The 12946-nt window shown below is 39.9% G+C and overlaps 2 protein-coding genes across 11 annotated transcripts in view; both read left to right on the forward strand.

The window, feature by feature from the left end:
* Window positions 1-12946, forward strand: part of LOC114146039 (probable serine/threonine-protein kinase kinX) — a 32380-nt gene extending 19434 nt beyond the window's left edge. For 5 of the 10 annotated variants that reach the window (XM_028019778.1, XM_028019773.1, XM_028019783.1 and 2 more), the window contains 8 exons: window positions 5740-5829; window positions 6532-6624; window positions 7125-7195; window positions 7823-7870; window positions 8506-9190; window positions 9336-9368; window positions 9486-9542; window positions 10625-12946. In XM_028019778.1, the coding sequence (XP_027875579.1) occupies window positions 5740-5829; window positions 6532-6624; window positions 7125-7195; window positions 7823-7870; window positions 8506-9190; window positions 9336-9368; window positions 9486-9542; window positions 10625-10635 (1088 nt within the window). In that variant the 3' untranslated portion in view covers window positions 10636-12946. The remainder of the gene's footprint in view (window positions 1-5739; window positions 5830-6531; window positions 6625-7124; window positions 7196-7822; window positions 7871-8505; window positions 9191-9335; window positions 9369-9485; window positions 9543-10624) is intronic. The other 5 variants (XM_028019774.1, XM_028019775.1, XM_028019777.1 and 2 more) reach the window with 5 other exon arrangements.
* On the forward strand, window positions 556-2887 carry LOC114146041 (UPF0329 protein ECU05_1680/ECU11_0050-like). The gene has a single exon (XM_028019785.1). It carries the CDS (start codon window positions 1646-1648, stop codon window positions 2183-2185), a length of 540 nt encoding a protein of 179 aa, XP_027875586.1. The 5' UTR covers window positions 556-1645; the 3' UTR covers window positions 2186-2887.

Below are 12946 nucleotides of genomic sequence, written 5' to 3' on the forward strand. Positions count from 1 at the left end.
GCAGTTCTAGTTTTAATGTCTCATACGACAGGATCTCTTTACACCCCTAGTTACACCAGATATCTTATGCGTGGTGTTTTTGTAGTTGACTTGGCAGTTATTTTATGTCACAGTTTAGCAATGATTCAGGGGGAGTGGCTGATACTTTTCCTCAACAAAAATTTATATCTTCATATTTAATGTTTGTCTGTTGCTTTTGAGTTCTGAACTTTTAAAGGTGTAATATAAAGACATGAGGTGATCAGAGGATTGTTCAGGACTGGAATTGTTTTGACTCACTAAATTCAGAAAATGTCAGTAATGAACACCTGTTGTGTGTTTTCTTAGTGTAGTATCAAATGACTTATTGCCATGGCTAGTTTGGTTCGTTTTTCTCCCTCTTCCTCTTTGCGTGTGTGTTCAGCTAAGAAGAGAAGAAAACACAAAAGAAGCAAAGCTGACGAGAGTAAATATTTGGTGAATAGGAACAGTTTTTTTAATCCTTATCTTGTTTTTATTAAACATCAGATGATAAACCTGCAGAAGGGGTATGCAGAGGAGCAAATAAAGGTATAGTTGCAACAGCCACAGCATGAAGATGTGTTGTATTTAAGTGTAGCATGGACTAATAGATGCAGTGTAATCCTCTTCTACATGGTTTTGGTCTTGGACTAAACAAAGTGTGACTGTACTTGGTTTTCATTTGAATGAATTCTCAGTTTACTGGTTTATTGAGATTTACAGATTAAAATTGAAACCACAAGTTTACATACACAGAACACTTCACATGGTTGGAACGGAATCAGACCAAACTTCTCTTGCTTTAAGTCAGAATGACTACTTGATAAATGAATCGATGCATGAGAGAATATGTCAGATTTATTTATGGATGTCTTCAAAATCAGAAGCTTACTATATATTTACTGTCTCTATAAACGATGAGGAAATGTCCAGATGACGATGTCATGGTTTTGGAAACCTCTGATTGGTTCACTGACATATTTGAGTAAACTGGAGTTACACGTGAGGATGTATTTCAAGGCCGTGGAACACACCGCTTTCTGCTTTGACATGATGGGAAGGTCAGCAGAAATGAACCAAGATATCAGGAAGAGAACCATGGAGCTGCTCCAGTCTGGTTCATCCTGGGAACCATTTACTGATGCTTGAAGCTGCTGCGTTCCTCTGTTGGAAGGAAGTTAAACTCTCGTAGTAAATTTGTCTTATAGATGGACAGGTTACATAGTGACTACAAAGTCAGTGTTTAGATGTTTAGGTTTAGGTGTGGTCATGAGAAAGCCCTGGTCTCTTTGCCCTGTAGAGAATGAGGCGGCCTAAAACCTGACTCTGTTCCAGCAGTTCTGTCTGATGGAATGGACCAGCTAAAGCTGCCAAATACGGAGAAAGTATGTAAACCTCAGATTTTAATAAATATGTTTCATAGGCTTTCCCTCATTATTGTGGCATTTGGAAAATAGAAATAATTTTGGGAACTGAAATTGACCTAAAACAAGAGATGTTTGGTCTGGTTTAACTTGAGACAGTGAGGAAAAAATGTGTCTTTTTATTCAGTGTATGTAAACTTCTGGTGTCAACTGTATTTGCTGTGGATGGATATCCTGAATTTAAACTGACTTTCCCATGGCTGCCTGCTGAGAACCTGAGCATGGTGTTGCTGCTCATCCTTCCTCTGATTGGTGTGGCACCAAACAGTGTTGTTGATGGTTCTGTCCCAGAATCCCTTTCACCCAGAGATGTTGGCTTAAAGCTTCGGGAGGCTCTGAAGCAGCAGCTGACAATCATCCATGAACGTGTGGAGGCCAAGAAGATGGCTAAGCTGGCTCTGGCTGAAGTCAGGCAGCTGCTGGCTAAAGAAGAGGAGGAAAAGGAGCTGGACCTGGGCAGGAAGGAAATAACTGCCAGGGTGAAGGAGAGAGTGGCCAGCAGACTAAAGGAGGAGGAGGAAAAGATGGAGAAAGAAGAAATAGAAAAGGCTCTAGAAAAAGTGCGACAGGAAAAGGTTAAACAAAACGGCGAGGAAAAGGAAGAAGAGACCAAAGATAAGGGAGGGGAGAAGAAATCAAAGAAAAGAGAGGAAAAGGTGCTGGGAAAGGAAGTAAAAAATGAAGAAAAAGTTAAATTGACTCTCAAAGAAAAATGGAAGAAAATTAGAGCTGAGAAATCTGTTAAAGAAGGCAAAAAATAAACTCCGAGCTCTGTACATTTTATAAGAAAGGCAATCACAGCCATTTTTGATTGGTGGACTGGTAGTCAATATATGTTATACTTAATAGTCGTTATCTGTGTAATAAATACCAGAACCTCTAAATGATGAGACTATAGGTCCTGATCTGTTTTACCTGTGATTCCTGTTTTGTTTAAATATGACCCTTTGGAGCCAGTACAGTCAGCTGATCTTTGTATGGAAACCAGTCCTTCCATTTGCACTGTTGTGATGAGCCTGATGCAGCCTATCAGAGCAAGGAGTCATGAAATCACACCTCAATAACATCTCATATTATCTATTTTTGCTCTTTTATTGTGAATTAAAAAAATCTAATTGCTCAATAGATTTTTAAGTGTCTGAGTGTAAAATATTAATATTCACAAAAGCGTTCGGTGAGATCAGTGAGAAGGCTGCAGTGTTTATGCTCGTTATTGTGTCGACTCTTTTTACTGAATTTCCCAGAAAAATGGATCAGACTGGCAAAAATCAAGCCATAAATAATGTTTTCACAGAATTAAAAAGTTCTCTATTAAAAATGTCATAATTTTTATGTTCTGAAGTTTAACATTTGCGATAACACTTTATTTGATGGGTTGTGAATAAGACTGTCATGACACCGTCATAAACATGACATAACACCTGTTATAACATGACATAACACCTGTTATAACATGACTTAACACCTGTCATGAACATGACATAACACCTGTTATAACATGACATAACACCTGTTATAACATGACTTAACACCTGTCATGAATATGAGGAAGTCTTCATGAATATTTATGACTGTTGTCATAAAGTGTCATTCGGTAAATCATAACACTTTAATGCAAAGTTGACATTATTCAAAATGTCTTTACTGATTAAACTTTAACTTTAATAGCTTAAAGATACATAATTTTTTAAGTTGAATCACTAATACTTTTATAACAAATTTATGTCAGAGCATGATTTCTTGGTTAATGTCAAGTTGTCATAACAAAGACATTTTGAATAATGTCAACTTTGTATTAAAAGTGTCATGATTTACCAAATGACACTTTATGACAACAGTCATAAATATTCATGAAGACTTCCTCATGTTCATGACGGTGTTGTCATGTTTATGACGGTATCATGTCAGTGTTATTCACAACCCGTCAAATAAAGAGTTACCAAATTTACAGAATCATTAATGTTGTAGCCTTTAAGGATAAAATTATTTAAAATAATAGATGGAAAATTAAAAATAATACCTTAAATTAGGTACTATTTCTCATTATGTATGATCCCTAACACACAGCATATCAAAGCAATATTCATATTTGACTGGACTGAAGAATCTAGTGGACCTAGCTTATAAGATGGAATAAATTGATTTTTCTCTTGCCAATAAAGATTGTTCATCCTCGTAACTGGTTTAAAAGTTTTTTATATATATTTTGTGTTTTTGTTTGTTTTGTGTTCTTTGTATCTTCACAAGTAAATTGTGTATCAGCATTTGAGTTCAATGAAGTTGGAAGACTTGATGCCATAGGATAATAACGCTCCCACTCAGCCTTCCTGCACATTTAATCTTGTTTCATATCCATTCAGGATTCAGCAGAACACTAAATTCCACTGCATTGGTCTCAGTATACACGCTCTAGTCCACAGGTGTCAAACTCCAATCCTCAAGGGCCGCTGTCCTGCAGGATTTAGATGTGCCACAGGTAAAAAAAAAAACACTGGGATGAAATGGCTTCATTTCTACCAAGGAGGTAACTCCTCCTTGTGTAGATCATTTCTCCAGAGCCTTAATGACCTAATTATTGTGTTCAGGTGGTGCAGCAGAGACACATCTAAAAGTTGCAGGACAGTGGCCCTTGAGGACTGAAGTTTGACATCCCTGCTCTATTCAGAGCAGAAGTGCATCAGAAACAACACATATGCTTCAAACACATTATGGGACTTGATGTTTCTCCAATTCTGTTCCATGTCCTCACGTTTCGACTTGTGTAAAACATGTTTTACAGTTGTTACAGGAAACTGTTGAACAGCAGCTTTAGGTCTTCACTGTTAACTTTACAAGTTTTTCATTACAATTTCAATTTCTATACACAGCTCTGTTGACATTACTTTGGGGTAGCATCTGTAGTTACACATTTTAACATTAAAACGTTCGTGTGAAATCCTGGATTGTACTTAACCAAGTTGGTTAACAGTGAAGGAAATGGACAAACATAATGCAGTTCAAATCTACTGTAAAAAAATTGAATTGAATTGACAAAGTTACAAAGAAGAGTTTTTGATTAGCCATACTTTAACAATACTAGAATGTTGAAATGCTGGGAGAGGCTGCTGACTTCAAAGGAAACCAAAACCATTAAAATAAGTTGATCAGAAAGTCATAGTGGGAATGAAGTCTGTAAATACTCAAGGGTTTATTGCTAAGAATGCACTGAAATGTAGCTTATTGGGTTTTAGTGAACAAACACATGAAGTCCAAGGAACACAGCAGGGAACTGAATGTGTGTGTGTGTGGGGGGGGGACTAAACTGGGTTTAGTTATAAAACAAGACTCCAAGGTTTAAATCTCTTGGAGATGGAAAACCAAAGGCTTACATGGTCTTTGGTTACAGTCAAGACGATGAGTCCATAGAATTGCACAAAAATCCGTGAGGGACGGTGGAGTCCCTGCTCGAAATTCCATGAAAGAGGTGTACGGAGTCTTGTGCCAGAAGCCCATTAAAATGCGTCTACATTGTTTTAAACTGTGTGATTGTGAGAGTGAGTGGGAATAAAAATAGCAACAGGTGTTTTGTTCCATATAACACAGTAGGAGTGTAACAGGTAAACCTTTTATGGATGCAAACTCAATTAAAAACCCACCTGTTTAGGATTGTATTTGAAACATAATCAATTACAAATTTATTGATGGAACTTGACTTAATGCTGTGTTTTGATTATTGATTCTATGTTGCATTGTGTTTCTGTGTTTGATATGATGTAAAGCACTTTGAAATGCCTTGCTGCTGAAATGTGCTATACAAATAAAATTTGATTGATTGATTGATTGATTGCTGGAAGACTGACACTTTGAACACATCCACTGCACCATGAAATGGCAGCATGTTTCTTCAGCAGGGCCGGGGGGGGGCTGGTCAAACCAAATGGGAAGAAGGATGGAGGTAAATCCAGAACACTCTAGAAGACAAGCTGCTGGTTGTTAAAACAGACTAGTGGATCACTAATGAATCAGCCCCGATTTCCTTAGTTTTGGGTGATCAGTATTTTAAAATCAATTATTCATTCATTAACAAAGTCTCTTTTTTTAAAGACCTTTTTAAGTCACCATACAGTATTAAACCTTTTACTTCACAATTTGCTGTGGTGTGGTAGAAATCTAGAAGTTTCTGGTCATGGTGTGACAAAGTGAAGGTAAAAATGACGAGATGTGAATACCTTTGAAAGGCTCTACATACGACAGTATTACACAAACATGTGCACTCTTCATCTGTTCTTTACTCTTACATGCGACCTACCAACAATCTGTGCATTATTTAATATAGGACTGAAAGAAAAGGCTGCTGACGCTTTCACCCGTAGTGAGGATTCTGCTCCTGCTGTGGATGCTGAGGAACCTGAACCAACACCAGAAGGTACCACATGTTCCAGGTTTGACCCTCAGCAGCAAGTCAGGTTCAGGCTGAACTGAAGGCCTCAGCAGGGCTGTTCCTCACACCATTTCAAGTTTAGCAGATTAAGACTTTTGTTGTCTGAAACAAGGAATTGATACATTTCAGAACTGATAACAGTTCTGAAATGTAAATTAAATGTTAAGTTAATTTAAATTATAACCACATGAGTACTTTTTATATTTGGACTTGACTTTTTCTCTTTATTCATTTTCAGTCCTGTTCTACCTATTTTCAGATCTTATTTTTGCTCTTGCAAATTTAATATTTTGTTTTTAGATTTGCATCTATTGGTTTTACTGAGGATAAAATTCTACATGAAGGAGATAAAACAGGGTTATTACATTATGGACAACATAAAAATGTTTAGAATTAGATCCTGAAGCACTCTGTTACCAGTCCTAACATGGGCAGTGTTGGGTTGGATCTACAGAGAAATCCAAAGATAACAACTTTCAAATTTAAAACTAGTGCATTACACCAAATAAGTCATTCCTAAACCATTATATGCTGCTGCAGATTAGCAATGTTTAAACTTGACATTAACAGTATTTACCTGAGCGATGCCTCATCCATAAGCAGATCCATGTGACTCATGGTAGGTTTTCAGACAGCAGCTCTTTGGTGCTGAACTATAACTTTCTTTATGTCCTGATCTTTGCTCAGCCATTGTTGAACCGGACCCTGAGCCTGTGGAAGATCTGACTGAGGATGAGATTGAAGCTGCTGTGGCAGAGGAGACTGCAGCGCCATCACTAGGTGACTATCTGCAAATGGTATTATTATAATAAGTGTAGATCTCTTCGGTCTTAGCAGGGATGTCCAGTGATTGTCTATGTCAGGTGTCAAACTGGAGGCCTGCAGGCCAAATCCAGACCACAATAGCTATTTATGTGGCCTCCAATTAGAACTTTCAAGTATTAATGAAAAGCAGCCATTTGTCAATTTTTTTAACAGTTCATTAATGGGTCGTTTGATCAATAGGTTCTGCTACAACCAGCTGTTTTTAGATCAGTCATGATCTAAAAACATGATCTTCATGTGACCTGAAATAAAAATGAGTTTGACCTCCTGACCTGGGCTGATAGTAGAACGTTCAGCCAATAGAAATCTGTGGTCCCACATCAGCACCACTGGCTGAATGTGGACCATATACAGCAGGTTCTAATGATCCAGGTATGGGTCTGAACTGTAAGGGAGTTCTGAGCGACTCAGAAAGCTTCATGGACATAGAACACTTCTCTGCTTCTCTGTCCTAGAAGCTGAGCCTGAAGTACCTGCTGAGCCTAAGATGGTGGAACCAGAACCAGAACCCGAGGAGATTCCTGAGGTTAGAACAGTCCAGCAAGTTAATCTCCAGCTCACTTTTTATTTTGGGATGTTCTCTGTCTACTTACATGTTGAAACTGAAATGTTTTGTCGTTTATTGATTGATTGACCAGAAACCAAAGGAATTATGGGTCGTAGACAGTCTGGTCGATCAGCTAGTTGAAGTTTATTAGCTGGCTTGCTGGAGTTTTATTCTACAACTGACCCAAATTACTGTAGTTCCAAGAAAGTCATCAGAAACGATCTTAGAACAGCTGGCCACGGCCAGAACTCTACACGCATTAAAATAGCAGTCAGTCTGCAGCCTCAAAACCCTTTACATGCTGGACACTGAGCTAAATGAGCTCCTCCTGTCCACACATCCTATGCTCACCAGCTAGAATGGGTGGGATTCTTCATTACTGAAGAAAAACCTTAAGACTGGAGCCAGCATATTTTCCTTTTCTGTGTATTCATTGAGGAGAAACAGTTCATCCCATAGTCCCAGAATAATATGTTTTAATGCAGGTTACAAATATGTAATACAATACATATTAGTCTTGCTTCCAGTTCAGAACTTTTCTTATCAGTTCAGTTAAATGTTTATTTCAAATGTGTAACATTTACGTGGCTGTGTGTGATGTTTTAGGTGATAGAGGAGGATCCAGAGGTGCTTGAGGAGGAGCTTCCTGTGGAGGTCTGTGATATGATCATTCTGTTACATCATGGTGGTAATAACTGCTTTTTAATGCAACTATTACAACTGGAAGTTTGGATATGAAATAAAGTAAATTAAAGTATCTTAACTAGGTTCAGGTGTGCAGCTATGCATTTTAGCAAATACTAGGGAGAGAAATCCTGCTTTTGAAATCTACCTTTTAAGTAGAGCACCTTATAGAAGTCCATATCTATAGATTAAAATAGCATAAAAAGGTTTGATGTTTGTATTCAGTTCTAAAAGTGAAACTCATGTGGATTTCTGGAATTAAACCATATACAGATTTAACAAATGGCTCTATTTCAGGCATTTATTTCTGTCATGTTTGATGAGGATTTATTGCAGCAAAGGAAAACCTGAAATTCAGTTTCTCAGAAAATATAAATATTCTGAGGGTTGGGGGTTACAGCTGTAATTGATAATCTATTTGATATTCTCAGAAATAAAAGCTTAAATACATTATTCTGTGTTTAATGAATGGACCTTTCAGTTTACTTTTGAATTACTAAAATGAATGAACATTTTTATGCTGTTCTACTTCCTTGAGCTGCAGCTGTAGCTGTAAACAGGAAGTGTAGGTGTGTTTTCCATAAAGTGAAGTATTTCTGCCTCAGGAGGAGCCAGCTGAGGAGGAAACTGAGGAGGCCAGGGATGCAGAACAAACCGAGAACTCTGATCAGCCCATAGAGGAGGAGAAACTTCCTGCTGGAGTTCTGGAGGAGCCAGTTCAACAGCAGGAGGAGGAGGATGCTCCCGCTGAGGAAGCGGCAGAGGAGACCTTCGCAGAAGAAGCTGTGGAGGACTTAGCTACCACAGAAGAAGAGGAAGAACCTGTGGAGGAAATGGGAGGAGCTCCTTCAGAGGAGCCTGCTGGGGAGGGGCCTGCAGAAGAAGCTGGACACTCAGAGGATGTAGCTGAGGAGGAGACAGAGCCCCCAGAGGAAGCTGCTGTAGAAAAACAAGAAGCAGCTGTGGAGGAGAAAGAAGCTTTCTCAGAAGAACCAACCATAGAAGAAGAAGCTGATGAGCAGGAGGAGACTGCAGAGGAGGAGGAGCCTGCAGAGGAGGAGGAGCCTGCAGAGGAAGAGGAGCCTGCAGAGGAGGAGGAGCCTGCAGAGGAAGAGGAGCCTGCAGAGGAAGAGGAGGAAGAGCCTGAAGAGGAGGAGAGGCCTATAGAGGAGGAGGGGCCAATCGAGGAGGAGGAGCCTGTAGAGGATGGGAGGGAGGTTGAAGATGCCACAGATGCAGCTGCTCTGGAGGAAACTCCTGAAGAATTAGAGGAGGATCAATCAGTTCCAGGTGAGAATAGAACTTGGAAGAAAAACCTCAAGCTGAAGTTCAAGTAGTCAGAGTCTGGTTCTGGTGTTCAAATATGTGTTTATTAACCTTCCTGCACTTTACGCACCATTCTCTTCATACTTTCTGTTTCCCTGTTAATCTACAGATAAAGAAGAGGTAGAGGAGGAAGCAGAGGAAGGTGGGTAACTCTTTGAAAACATTCTTCCCATGTGAATGGTCCTCCTGGGCTCACTTCTCACACTGTGTGTGTGTGCGTGTGTGTGTGGGGTTGTGTGTGTATGTGTGTGGTGCACAGCAGCAGCAGCAGCAGACTTTGCTGATACAGAGGAACAGCATAAGGATGAGCCCACAGGTAAAAGTCCTGTCCACCGTCCAAGTGAGAGAGGGCTTGTTAGCTTGGCTTTACTGCTGGAGATTAAACTTCTAGAGGAGACTCTGCAAAAGTAATCACACCCCTGGAACTATTACAGCTGCAACCTTCAGAGGATTTGGTTCAATTTTATGTGATAAACCACAACAAAGAAGTGCATCATTTTTGATGGAGTTGAAAGAGTCTGTTAACAGCACAGCTGTTAGACATGCATGGCACAAACTGGCCTTCTGGGAGAGAAGGAAGAGGTTTGCCACAGGTCTGTAAAAGAACCACAGCAAACAATATAGAAGCTGCTTTGGTGAGAGAAAACCAAAGTAGAACTTTAAAACTAGCACTGCACATCAACCCTAAATTCAATTCAAATTCATTACAAAAAGACTTTTTCCAAAAATTAAATGCTGTCATAACTCATATCATCCAAGTATCTTTAATATTATTGTGGTACATATTGTGGTTGGTGATTCTGTGGCCAGGAAGGATCTCCTGTAGCAGTCAGTCTTACAACAAATACAGACGCCTCTGACTGAATTTCTGAGCAGCAGAGACGATATTCCACAGCCACACATGAACAGCATCATCAATTTATGTGTTAATCCAAGAATGTGGAAGGTAGCTAGAGTTAAATCTTGTGAAAGACGTGGCACGCTAGTGCTATGCTAACTTGTAGATGTTTATTTTGTCTGGATTTGGCTCCAAACTGAACATCAGTGCTGCTTCACTTTAGTCATGTGCAGATGAAATTCAGAGAAACGTTGTTCTCCCTCTTCATAAGTTCTGTGCTGTGGTTGGACCCTCCTAACATGTAATGCTCAGTGTTTCAGCTGCTTTCATGCACACACACCTGGTTCAGATCACAAACCCGGACCTGGAGATGCAGCAGACGAGACATTCTCACTACTTGTAAAGGCTGCTGTTTAGGGAAAACACATGCTTGCTAAATCATTATAATAACTTTGAATGTATATGAAGGCTTGCAATAAATCTTGGCCAGTATTTACTTTGTTCAGATACCAAACAAGAGCTACCAGAAGGAATTTGCTAACTGTGTTTCTTCCTTCCAGTAGAAACGTAGAGGCAGCAGCGCTCACTGTGCTGATGGAGCCGCTGATGGATCAGCGCAATCTGAGCTCGCTCAGAGTCATGCATTTCTCCACATACAGAGAAGTCTCCGTGACAACCCCACCCCCATCTTCACTTCCTCTTTTTAAAATGTTCCTTTAGTAAAAATGTGAGACTTTGGATAAATTGTTTACTAAAACGGTATTGCTGTTTGTTTTCCCCATCCTGTATTTTCATCATTCCTTTTTGCATCCTTTTTGTTTGTTGTTTTTTTTTTTTGTTTTTGTTTTTTAATTTAGCAACATAAGTTGCTCAGAGTTTGGGGAATGTTTGGGATATGTGTGCGTCTACCTGCAATATCAAACTATTTCTTTCATTTTTGAGTCTTTCTGTATAATAATTTTGTTTTAGAGCCAGATTCTGCTGCAGTTTCATTAACGTTAGTGATGAAGTCAAACTTTAATCTGAAACGTTGGTCTGAATGCAGCCAGAGCACATTTCCTGTCTCCTGACTAGAACCTCATTCTCTGTTCATGCAGTCGGTCCAGTCGGCTCTGCTCCTTCTTTCATGTAAATGTTGAGGTCAGCTCTGGCCACTTCTGATTCTATGCAAAGGTGAGGCGGCATTCACCTCACCACCACCACCCCCACACCTTCCTCTGCCCACTCCAGGCCAGATGAATGACCACTCCTGGATGAGCCATGTGCTAGGACCTGCACTCTGACAGAAAACTGTGTGTGCGTGTCTGTGTGTGTGTGAGATTGAGTTGTCTGTTGAGCATTTATCTAATCACTTCTTTCTGAGCCCATGTAATCAGGATGTCTATGTTTGAGACTTTACCTCTTGTTCCTCCTCTCAGTGTGACTGACTGACTATTTGCTCTGTAAGTTCTGTTTCCCTGGTATCATCACCTGACCAGAAAACAAGTTGTCAGAAGTTTTAAAGTGAAGTTTCAGGTCCTGAAGTGTGAGCTCAGGCCAGCTGTGGATTCAGGCTGCACTGAAGCATTTTCACTCCATGACATGCAATCGTTCTTCTTGTTGACTTACTTCTGACTCATGGGGCGTCAAACAGATCAGCCATTATGTTTTTGAGGAAACTTCAGCCAGGGGTGTCCCGATACAACTTTATCGGTTTTGGCAGATACTGATGTTAACCAGATGCAATGTCAGCACAAATTAAACACACTTTTATTACTTATTTTGTAGTGTGCAATGTTTGAAAAGGCTTGATCAAGTGATTTTACTCCAATAGCCAGCAACAGATATGAGAACAACTGACCCGTTTATCGTTAAATGTGTCTGCCTGTGGATGGCGATCTGGGCAGGCTAAATGCTCAGAGTGCTAAATATCAGTGTGCTTCTATCAGCAGGCCCATATAATCAGTTTCTGATACCGGATCGGGACACCCTTAGCTTCAACTAGCTGTGAGTCGAACTGTGTTGTTTAACTTCCCGGTTCCGTCTTAAAGGGATAACTTTTATTATTCCACCATTTTCTTTTACCTTCGTGACATTACAAACCTGATGAAATATTTTCCTACACATCCAACCATGATTGATTTTAATGTCCGTATACAGAACTGTATTCTGAATACTGCAGAAGCTGGCTTGTAAACTGAGCATCCATCACTAAGCTTCTGCTGAAATCCACTGACACACCACCAATCAGAGACACCGATGAAACGGTCAGCGCCGCATTAGAAAGCAGCAGCTGTGCTTTGGTGTCTCTAACCCCTCACGTTGTGGGGGATGTGTGCTAGCTGTGGTTTTGTCCTGTAACACTAACCGTTTGGGTTTTTTTTACTTCCTCACCCTTTGTAAGTGGCTGTGAACTGAAAGACATTTTTAGTGTTGAACATTACAAACTTTACTAAAAGAGCTTCTAGATTTTTAAAATGAACCTTTCTAAAAGTCAAGAGGACATGAAGAAGCGTTCTGATCTAAAGCCATAAGCTGTGTGACCGGCAGGTTGAAGGGACCAGGCCACTTTCAGTGTGTTTTTAAATAAACAGTAGAGCAATAAGTTAAAGGCACAGAGCAGCCAGGTCACACCAGAGAATCCCTGTGAACCAAATCTTCATCACTAATGAGTGGCATACATTCCCAGCCTGACCCGCCTCAGATGCATGGAAGCATCAGGCTGACTGGCTGCCTCTGTCGATGTTCTCTGTTTCAGTCTGCAGACCTGCTGCTCGTCTCTGGACAGTGACTGTGGTGAATAAATTATTGTCATGCCACCATGGTTTGTTTTTGATTTTTAAAGTGGCATAGTTTTCTGTAAAAACTGTTCTGGAAGCTAAAATAAAATGTTTGGGACAACA

Source organism: Xiphophorus couchianus, chromosome 6, assembly GCF_001444195.1.
Source record: "Xiphophorus couchianus chromosome 6, X_couchianus-1.0, whole genome shotgun sequence".
NCBI classification, from domain to species: domain Eukaryota; kingdom Metazoa; phylum Chordata; class Actinopteri; order Cyprinodontiformes; family Poeciliidae; genus Xiphophorus; species Xiphophorus couchianus.